The sequence below is a fragment of the Cicer arietinum genome, chromosome 4 (genome assembly GCF_000331145.2).
Source record: "Cicer arietinum cultivar CDC Frontier isolate Library 1 chromosome 4, Cicar.CDCFrontier_v2.0, whole genome shotgun sequence".
NCBI classification, from domain to species: domain Eukaryota; kingdom Viridiplantae; phylum Streptophyta; class Magnoliopsida; order Fabales; family Fabaceae; genus Cicer; species Cicer arietinum.
The window spans coordinates 46,995,100-47,006,255 of record NC_021163.2 but is presented as its reverse complement, the minus strand read 5'-3'; the positions used below and the strand labels follow the sequence as shown (position 1 = coordinate 47,006,255).

The window sequence follows — 11,156 nt, the reverse complement described above, 5'->3', positions numbered from 1 at the left end:
GCCATGAGTATGATAAGGCAATGCTGAGAACCATCTGAATAGTTGCTGGTTTCACCACAGGGCTAAATGTTTCATCACAATCCACTCCAGCTTTTTGAGACCTGCCATCACCAACAAGACGAGCCTTATAGCGCTCAAAAGAACCGTCAGGTTTCTTTTTATGACGAAAAATCCACATAGATCGAATAATATTGACACCACAAGGTCGGGGGACCAAATCCCACGTCTTATTTTTAATAAGAGCATCAAATTCTGCTTGCATGGCAGATTTCCAATGTGGATCGGACAAGGCTAAATATGGTGTTTTCGGAATGGGAGAGGGTAAGATGGCATTAGCTGAGGAAGATAGGTTGAACAGGCGTTTGGGTTTGGTAATTCCATGCATGCTGCGTGTTGTTATGCTCTTGACGGGTTGGTGAATTGGCTGGTCATTTGTTGGAGGTGGGTTGATTTGGATGATGGTGTGTGGAACATGGTTGTTGTTTGGGGAAGCAGTTTGGGTTGTAGCTGGAGGATTGGCTGCAATGGGCTGCAAAGTTTGATTTTGCCAGTGATGGATGCGGGAAGGATGTAGAGTATCATCTAGAAAATCATATGCAGCTTTTGTGGGTAAATGTAGCTTAGTAAAAGGAAATTGTGTTTCATCAAAGATTACATGCCGCGAAATAATTATTTTTCTGGTTGACAAATCATAACATTTATATCCTCTGTGATTGGATGGGTAGCCCAAGAAAACATATGGGGTAGAGCGAGGTTGTAATTTATGGAGATTGGTAGAAGGAAGTAGTGGGTAGCATAGACAACCAAAAACCCGGAGGTGTGTATAAGTGGGATCTCGGTGATACAAAAGCTGAGTGGGTGACATGTGATTTAGAGATTTATGTGGGAGAATATTTAACAAATAAGTTGTCATTTGTAGAGCATGATGCCAAAAAGAAGTGGGCATTGAATAGTGGACAAGGAGAGTGCGAATCATGTTATTTATGGTGCGTATTTTTCGTTCTGCTTTACCATTCTGAGAAGAAGTGTGCGGGCAAGAGAAACGAAAAATAAGACCATTAGCATCACAATATTTTCTGAAAGACTCATTGTCAAATTCGCGTCCATTGTCACATTGAAAACATTTGATGGTTTTATCAAATTGAGTTTTAATAAGAGAACTCAAGGATGAAAAAATAGAGTAGACCTGTGATTTGTTGCTAATAGGGAAATTCCACAAAAAATTAGAGTAATCATCCAAGAATAAGACATAATATTTATGCCCAGCAGTGCTTAAAATAGGAGAAGTCCATAAGTCGCTATGCATAATATCAAAAGGCATTAAAGTATGAGATTGAGAAGCATAAAATGGCAAATTTAACATGTTTCCCAAGAACACAAGAGTCACAAACAGAATTTGAAATGAAATTATTATAATCAATGAGCTTAGTTTTGCTAAGAGATCGCAAAACAAAGGAACCCGGGTGCCCTAAGCGATTGTGCCATAAACTGGATGTAAGAGATGCAAAAGTGGATGGATGAGAGACTGAATAATGATTGGTGATAGGATAAAGATCCCCAATGCTATCACATCTCATTAGTGGCGTCCCTGTCTGAAAATCATTCACAGAGAATCCAAAAGGGTCAAAAGTAATAGAAACATTATTGTCAGTAGTGAGACGTCGGACAGAAATTAAATTTTTAATTATTTGCGGGGCATGTAGGACATTTTGTAGTTTTAAAGGTTTTGTAGGTGTAGAAAGGGTTGAATGTCCATAACCACTAATTAGAATTTGTTAACAATAATATGTTGATTTGAATTACTCATATTAGAATAAGACGAGAGATTACCTTGTGATGCCGTCATATGAGAGGTTGCCCCAGTATCCATATACCACTGACCATTTGGAGGATTGAGGGACATGGTGTGCATGGCGGCTTCAATGTTTGTGGGTGCTAGAGAAGGTGTGCTGGCTGCATAGGCCTGCGGACGTGGGCCTAATAATCCTTGTTGCTTTGGAGGACCACTGGGGCGAGTCCATTGAGAAGACGGGTATGGGCAAGGAGGGAATGCCCATGGTGGTGACATCCAATCCCACGGATACTGCTGCTAGGGGGCGGGAGGAGACGGCCACGATGAGGTGTTGGCTTGCTGGGACAGTTGACCACCCCCACGTCCGCCGCCACGATGACCACGCCCGCCGTTTCTGCCGTAACTATCGCGGTTTTTATTGGCTGAATTTCAGTTGCTATTCTTCTTGCCGTCGCGGTTATCAGTGGAATAGGAGGCTTCAGTAAGGTCCTTCGGTTGTGCCGCAATCATGGCAGCCTGAGCACCTGTCGCCGCCATCTTAATTAGACCGGCTTCTTCAAGAGTAAGCATAGAGCGGGCCTGATAAAATTGAGGAAGAGGATTGCTTTGCCGAATCAGTGTTCCGACCCCTTTGTATGCATCAGTGAGGCCGGAAACAAGCTGAAGAACGAGTCTCTGATTAGATACAGGGGCTCCAACGTTTTTCAATTGGTCAGAAATCATTTTGAGTCGCTGACAATAGGCGGAAGCGGTGGGAAAATCCTCCATGCGAATGGAGGAAAACTTCTGCTCGAGAGTAACTGCACGAGCGTCTTGATTATCTTGGAAGATGTTGGTCAATCGATTCCAGGCCTCCATGGCAGTGGAGTCTGGTTCAATGATGGTAGCCAAAAGGTCGCTAGAGATATTGGAATAGATCCACTGTAGAACCGTTGCATCAAGAGTTGTCCACAGTTCTTTCTCATCATCAGTTGCAAGGGTCGTCGTCTCCATGCCTGGTGCTGGAGGAATGATATGATGGAGGACCTTATGAGAGCGAGCATGGATTTTGAAAAGTTCAACCCATGTACCAAATTGAACGTTTTCCAGCTCAAGAACAATGGGGATGTGGTTCTTGATATTGGTTACTGCGAGAGCCGGATGGAAAGGGTTCTTTGGTGAAGAGGAAGAAGAGGGAGGCGGTGTAGGAATAGACTCAAGGGTTGGGATGGACATGATCACTGGGGAGGAAAGAAAAAGAAAGAAAAGAATAGAAGGTGGAGAGGCTAAGTGGGGCAACCTGGGGCTTTGATACCATGAAAGGAATTGTATTGCTGTACTTTCTCATTAATCTGGAAACGTATATATACAATGATCATGCATGTCCAATATAGAAACCTATTAACTATACATCAATGGTTTACTTAAAATAGATTAGGAAGGTATTGACTATTCTATGAATAGAAAAGATACACATATAATTACAAGAATATTCTAGCAAATATTGTAGTCTATCAGTTTCATTCAGGTTCTTTGAGAGCTTAGAGCTTAGGGTATCTAGCTACACCGGTGAAGATTTGGTGAAGACACTCTAAGGCCTTACTCCAGTTTACCTGGCTACATTGCCAATACAATATATGATAAAACTTCGAATTTTAATTGAAGAAAAAGGTATATTATTTCTTAAAATTCATAATAGTTATTTCTTAAAATTCATAATAGTATTTCTTACAATAACGAGATCAGTGAAGATGTGATGTTAGAATTCGGGGCTCATCTCATCCACAAACTTAAGGCTACTGCATTTTAAACAAGGTTATTCAGGCATGCTATGTCAATTGGGTTTGAATCCTCTCAAGTTACTGATGAGAAAAATCCATATCAACAACATATTTTCTTATATCTGTAAGTTGCAAGTGCATGCAGTAACAAATAGTTAGTTAACCATTCTATTTAAATCTGTAATTTTGGTGTATCTTTTTATGGTTAACGATTTCTATAAATATCAATCTTAACCCATCTGAAAAAAAAAATGTGTAAACAACCGTTTTGGTGAGATCCTTCTAAAAAAGATTGCAAGACAATAAACTTTGGGTCAGAGTTACATAATTTGCTGGTATACTCTATGAACCGTGAACTGGTTCGTGATTGCGAACCAGTTCACTAAAATTTGCAAATAATTCGCAACTTTTGGCAAATCATCAATCCAACACCGCCTTTAATTTACTTTATATAAATTTTTTAATAACATTAATATGGCCACGTTTAATTTACTTTATATAATTTTTTTTAACTGCATCAATATGGCCATGTACTCTGTACAAATGTGGTATAAGCACAAACACAATCATTATTGTATCTAGAATTGTTGTAATAACTCAGCCTCTAGTATTTTAGAAACATCCGATGTGGGACTAGTACTTCCAATTCTTCCATCTCTTTTAGAAGATTTGTATTTATTTTTATTTTTATGGAAATTTGTGTTTGTCATTATTAAGGACGGCTGTATAGAAATGTAATTAGAGGAGCTACTATCAAAAGAGAAAGAAAAAAAAATAAGAATTGAGATTTTATTTTAACAAATTGTGTTTGTCAAAGTGTTTGATACAAAATTCTTATCAAAGTTAACTTTTATTGATGATAATCATATTTTGTATCATTTAATTTGTTGTTTTTTAATTAAATTAATTTTTTTATTTTATTTTTAACGTATCAATTTGTATATTAAAACGTACTACGAACCGAAACAACGTACCAACTATGTATATTCCCAGAAACCGAATACTTTAAAGATTAGTATCCGAACCCGTCCCACGTACCAAAGAGAATTACTAACCAGGTGACTATGCTTTGAGTGATTGCTCATCCGGCACCCGTGTTTGCTCATTTTTCTGGCTTTTTACCGGATCTTAGCATCCATTAGTGTGAAATTGAGGAAAATACACTACCAGATCCTAGCTTCCGGTAATGTATTTAGGGGCGAGTGCGCAAACACGGGGGGCAAATGAGCAACCTTCTGAGCTTTGTAATTCTCTTGAGGAGTGTGTGATCTCCATATTACCTTTTTTCTATCTAGTGAAAACTTGTTGCTTATTGTGGTTGTAGCCCACACTAGATTAAAATGTTGTTGTGTTCTTGTGCTTTCTTATTCTTCTTGTTTGATTTGATTTTCAGCATCTTAATTCATTTCTGCAATTGTGTTTCTCGGGTTATTCTTTTGAATTACATAATGGTAAGCTCTTTCAGGGCACCAATCCATGTACTCATACTTCAGACATTAATCAAGCTAAATTCCACTTGGGAAAAACTATCAAAACATAAATATATGTATATATTTCTTTTTCCAAAACTTATCATTATGCGAACAAGATGATGATAAGTTTTGTGGAAAAAGAATTATTAAGAACAGAAGCAGAACAAAGAAAGGGGATTTTAGGGTTCTGCTGCTTGATGATTAGATTGGGAATTAGAATTCCATGACAACTATTAAGTTCATGCTTTTGTAGAGTATAGCATGAGCTATTAGATCCTCTACCGACTACAGCTAGAGTGATATGGTGGCTTGGTGGTTTAGAGGAGAGACATATGAGTTAGAGTGATAAGAGGTCATGGATTTTAGTCTCCCACCAACAAAATTACAGCTAACAACTAACATTTGTCATTCAAAAAAATAAAAATCTTCTATCACCGGTTGCAGAGCCGTTGAATTAAATTGTAATGAGTTTTGAAATTCAGATTTAACGGCTCTGCAGTCCGATGGAGCTCCAGAGGATCTATCTTGGTTACATTCTTACAGGTGAGGTTTTATCCACATGAGTCTCATTGTGAATTTTTACTTTTCTGATTAAAACATTATTTAAGTTAAATATTTCTGTTAAAAAAAACTTAAATACAATTTACACATAGTTATTTTGCAATCTAGTTATGGCATGGCTTCATCATGAACAGATTTATCTTCTTTTGGTGTCTGCATTTGTTGGCTGCTGTATTTTGTAGCTTAATTAAGCTTTTGTTGGTTGTTTGTCAAGAGCAACCTCTAAAACAGCAACATGGAAAAGTGAGACCAATTGCTGCTCATGGCTTGATGTCAGCTACAACACCATATTTGGTCAATTATTACTAAACTTTGAATCCAATGTCAATTACAATTTTTCTATCCTATCAACATTGAAATTGTCTTCTGTTGGTGTGATGGAATTTCCAAAATTATTAAGAAAATTTCCCAGTTTGAGATATTTTGATATTACAATAAAAAACTTAATGGAAGAATCCCCAATTGGTTACTTGAAATAGATTATTACAATTTTTTGGCTTCTTTCGAAACTTGTTCATGTCAATAGACCAATTCTCAAGGAATCATTCTGTCAGTTTGCAATACAAGTTCACTTGAAATGTTCAACTTGGCACACAAAATTGGAAGGTATCATTCCACAATGTCTAGCAAATTTATCATCCCTTCAAGTTTTGGATCTATAAATGAACAAGTTTTACGGCACTTTCCCAAGTAATTAACTTTTCAAAGTACGATGATCTACATACTCTAAATCAAGATGCTTATACCTGGAGGTTTAAAATCTTTGCAGCAACAAAATAGAAGACCACTTTCCTAACTAGCTTCAAACTCTGCAAAATTTGAAAGTATTTGCTTTGAAATGAAATATGGACCTGAAGAACATTCTCCACCTTCATCCAACTTTTGTAGTGAAGAGAAATTTGGATTTGGATGAAAACTGGTGGCTATTGGATATGGATGTGGAGTGTTGTTTGGACGAAAGTTAAGCAGGTATTTTCTGAACTTGTAAGCTCATTTCATTGTGATTGAGTTTTATTGTATTTGCATGCAAACAAGTAGTTTTTTTTAATCTAATTTGCATGATTTATATCAAACTTTGGTTTTTACCACCTTTTATGTTTTCTCGATTTGCTGGGATTGGCTTTTCAAATTTGTTGTGTTCAATTCTTGATGGGTATATTGAGACATAAGATGATATATAGGGATATATTGAAAACTGGTAGTGCTGTTTTATTTTCGACCAATTTGATTGATCTTCTCATTAGCCAATTCCATTAAAGGACACCTCCTTGGATCATCTTTTAAAACCACATGGTGAATTATCTGAAGCTATGTTTGACAGATATGAAATGAGGATCATGAAAAGAGTATGAATAAAAATATGTTATTTATCTACAATACTCATCATGTTTTCCCCATTCCTTCTCTAGCTTCTGCCCATTAGTCACCACCATGATGCTAATGTCTTTGTTCCCAATACCAATCTAAACTAGATAATGCTTGCCAGTTATAGTAAGAAATATACAGTGCTATACCCTTTTTGACACATAATGCTAACTACTTGTAATAGTGTTGTGTTTTGCTTGGCTTAGATCAAATTATCAATCAGGGCAACTTCTGCTACAACTCATGTGTCATTCTGCTGGGTGACTGGCTATCTGTTATTCAATTGAGATCCTGGGATTGTGAGCATTGCAAGGAAAACTAAGAATAAACTAAAATAACACTAACTACTTTTCTTGTGGTTCTTGAAATCACTTTTAAATTTATTGTCTATATTGTAGCTAAATACATAGAATTTATGCATAAATTATAATTATTGCTTAAAAAAATTTGTATTTAACATCATAAATACTATTTAAATAAATATGTAAGATCAAAACAAATATTCAAAAGATTTTAAAATACATATTGAACAATTAATTAATTAACTAAGGATTTAATTCATATACATTTCAATGTAAAAAGTTTTTACTGAATAATCACAATCATTAGATTATTAATTGTGGTCCATTAACTTAATTTTAAGTAACAATTCAATCATTTATTTATTTTTTTTCCAATTTGATATTTTATTTAAGTTTAAGTAATGATTTGAATATTTATATTTTAAATTTATCACTATTTTCAAACAAAATTCAGAAAATTAGTAATCATCTTCAACAAAATCTATATTTTCATCAAATTCATAAATCAAATATTCAAATAAACTCATATTTTCATCTCCAACAAAAAAAAAACATCAAATTCATCAAATAAACAACTTGCATTTTAAGATTTAGGTTAGGGATTTTATTTGGAGAATGATAGAAAGAAGAAGAAAATATCATCTCGGTGATTTGAAGATCAAATCTTAAAGTGTGAGTTCTTTATTTAATGGAATTGATGCTGTTGGAGATGAAAATGTGAATTTATTTGTATATTTGAGTTATGGAATTGTTAAATATATAAATTTTCTTGAAATTGATAATAAACTTTTTAGGTTTTGTTTGAATATTTTTTGAGTTTCTATAGAAAATGATAATATTGATATTTGAAGACATAAAAGATCAAATCTTTACTTAAAATTAAAGAAAAAGATCAAATAAAAAAAAAGATAATTGACTAAATTATTACTTGAAATTAAGTTAAAGGACATAACGTATTTTGCGGATTATTAAAGAAATTTGACTTCTATTCTAACAACTTCTAAAGTAATATCTATAAATGATTGTGATGCACTTATAATTGTAATGTATAACAATTAAAGTCACTAATTAAATCTACCTCACTCTACTTGTAATTAAGCATTAACCAATAATTTAATATCTTTAGATAACTGTTTTATTTTGTTAATTGATAATCAATTGATTAAATTTTAAAAATATGACAATCAAAACAAAATTTAGAAAACTAAAAGCTAAAATATTTTGACAAATTAAACGATCCACACTATCAAATATGATGTGTTTTTTTTAGGAACTGACACAACTATTAAATTTTTAGAAAATATTTGAAAGACATCTGCACACTCAATATTTTGAGAGAGAAAAAAAAAATGATATAATAGATGTAATATAAATGATGTGATATAAATATAATGATGGAGAGAAAATAAAGTTTTGAACTGGTGTTAGAAAATAAAGGATGTACAAATTTTTTTCTTCCGAAGCAAGTACCCATAGCTTGCAAGATAGTATTAAGTATTAACCAAAGTTATGTTAGTCAAAGTATAACTCAACTTGAATTCTTTAAGCATATGTTTGTTTTAGTGGTGGCCAAGACTTAGACATGCGTTCCTTTTAATGCTACAATTTGTAGCTTTTGCATTTCTATTATGAAATGACGTCAAATTTGCGGTGGCGTTGACTTGAACTTATTTTCAAACATACATTAAATAAAACCTTGGACTCGAGCTAAATGAATTCTACTAAAGATAGTTTATCAGATTCTTTAGTGGAAATTAGTCATCACCAAATCAATGAATACTTCAAATTCTTTAGTAGATGTATAATGTCTTACACATGATAGCAATCTGTTTATTACTCACAACACAACTTGTTGTAATTAAATTAAAGTTACAAATCTAATATGAAATTTAAATGGAAGTTATTCATGAGCAACTAAAATCACTTGTTTGCCAGCACTCTTGCCTGTGAACATTGCTTCTAATGCAGCTGGCCCACTCTCAAGGCCTTTAGCTATATCTTCAACATATGTTATTTTCCCTTCCCTAATATAAGGCAAAATTGTGTCCAAAAACTTAGGATATAAGTGATAGTAATCATACACTGTGAAGGCATCTACTTTAATCTGCTTATATATGATGTTGACCAAGTTTTTTATGCCCTGAGGTTCATCAAGTTCATACTGTGAGATCATTCCAGCCGCCACAATTCGACCCCGCCTTCTCATGTTAACAAGTGCTGCTTCAAGCATATCTCCCCCAACATTGTCAAAATATATGTCAATTCCTTCATGGAAGTACCTATTAACAATTCAAGAAAAACACGAGTGTATATATTTAGCATTTATTAGATACAATATTAGTCACACTATAGTTAGTTAGACTTGTTAGTTGTTATTTATTCGAAGTCTTCAGGGGCTACAAAAAACAAATTCCTAATCTTAGTTGAGAAAAATTGATTTCCTTATGTTCTAGATTGTTAACTGTTACTAGTTTTTCCCTGTTAAATGCCAATTATATATGCACTTACTTCTTCAATGTTGCATCTAAGTCTTGTTCCTCCTTGTAATTAAAAGCCTCATCAAACCCAAACTTGCTCTTCAAAATGTCAACCTTATTTATTACACAAGAAATCAAAATAATCAATTGTGTTGTTTACTATTCAAACTAGACAAATGCAAATTACTCTTGTATCATGCAAAACTGCAATCTATATATACCTTATATTTACTTCCTGCACTTCCAACAACATAACAACCCATCAATTTTGCTAGTTGGCCAACAAGTTGACCAACTGCACCAAATGCTGAAGAGATAAACACATAATCTCCTTTTTTAGGGACACCAACCTCATAGAAACCTGCATAAGCAGTCATACCAGGCATACCAAGTACTCCAGTATAATAGGAAATGGGTACATCAGTATGCTCAATTTTGATGAGACTCTCAGTCTTTGTGATGATACTATACTCTTCCCATTTGGTCACTCCCCACACCAATTCTCCTTTTTTGAACTTTGGATGTTTAGACTCCAACACTTTGCATACTCCATATCCAACAATTGGCTGAGACAAACATTTTAACATCATGTAAGGATCACAATTCACAAAATGATTAAATATTAAAAAAGTTCTGTAATTGTGAGCTTACTGAATGAGGAGAAAAGGAATAAAAGAGGCTATTTCTGTCTGTTCTCTTGGTTCCTCTCATGTAAGGATCACAAGATAAAATCAGGTTCTTAACCAATACAGCATCCGAAGCTAGCTCTTCAGAAAGTTGTAAACTAATGGTAGAGCTTTTTAAATACATGTCTGTTTGTTTTGGATTGCCAGTTATGTAGCCTGAAGCTAGAATCTGTTTGTTACTCACTTGTGTCATTTTGCAGAACCTCTATAATATTGTGCAGATGTCTGAGGCTGCTTATTTCCCTATGTTAAATACTCATTGCATGAGAATAATCTATGTAAGAGGTCAACCATTGAGTCTTCAATCTTATCACATTATGGACCCTTTTTGACTTTACAACTGACTTTTCTTGTCTTGTATTTTGGTACGTCAGTGCTCAACTCATCATTATGAGGCTATTTTTTTCCAATACCCCCTTTTCCAAATTTATATCCCAATATACCCTCTTTTCAAATTTAAACACCAAAATGCCCCTTTTTTTTTCAAACTTTTTTTCCCTTACAAGTCGCCATTTGGAATGGCGACTTCCTTAAGGAAGGCCTACTCCCAAATGGCGACTTCCAACTGTTTTTTTTTTTAAAAAAAAATTTTTTTTCAATTTTTTTTCGTTACTCATATATATAATTTAATTATTTTAATTAATAAAAATACATAAAAAATAAATAAATAGACATTTAAATTATGAAAAAAATTTAATAAATCCAAATGGACATTTATAAAATAATTTTTTTGTTAAAAAA

At 34.0% G+C, this 11,156-nt stretch overlaps 2 protein-coding genes and 1 long non-coding RNA gene across 5 annotated transcripts; 1 reads left to right on the top strand and 2 right to left on the bottom strand.

The window, feature by feature from the left end:
• Positions 1 to 2,221: 2,221 nt before the first annotated feature.
• Positions 2,222 to 3,007, bottom strand: LOC101501373 (uncharacterized). Its single transcript, XM_004497727.1, has one exon. It carries the CDS (start codon positions 3,005 to 3,007, stop codon positions 2,222 to 2,224), a length of 786 nt encoding a protein of 261 aa, XP_004497784.1.
• A 1,541-nt stretch (positions 3,008 to 4,548) lies between these two features.
• Positions 4,549 to 7,329, top strand: LOC101500223 (uncharacterized). 3 transcript variants are annotated; one of them, XR_001143727.3, is made up of 3 exons: positions 4,565 to 6,275; positions 6,355 to 6,554; positions 7,135 to 7,329. It is a non-coding gene; the product is annotated as an uncharacterized lncRNA (long non-coding RNA). The 3 variants fall into 3 exon arrangements; XR_189713.4 differs by having other exon boundaries at positions 4,571 to 6,191; XR_012162796.1 differs by having other exon boundaries at positions 4,549 to 6,554.
• A 1,696-nt stretch (positions 7,330 to 9,025) lies between these two features.
• On the bottom strand, positions 9,026 to 10,651 carry LOC101499884 (2-alkenal reductase (NADP(+)-dependent)-like). Its single transcript, XM_004497723.4, has 4 exons — positions 10,381 to 10,651; positions 9,951 to 10,295; positions 9,761 to 9,843; positions 9,026 to 9,531 (listed from the first exon to the last, which is right to left on the bottom strand). Exons 1-4 carry the CDS (start codon positions 10,606 to 10,608, stop codon positions 9,153 to 9,155), a joined length of 1,035 nt encoding a protein of 344 aa, XP_004497780.1. The 5' UTR covers positions 10,609 to 10,651; the 3' UTR covers positions 9,026 to 9,152.
• Between the last annotated feature and the right edge of the window lie 505 nt (positions 10,652 to 11,156).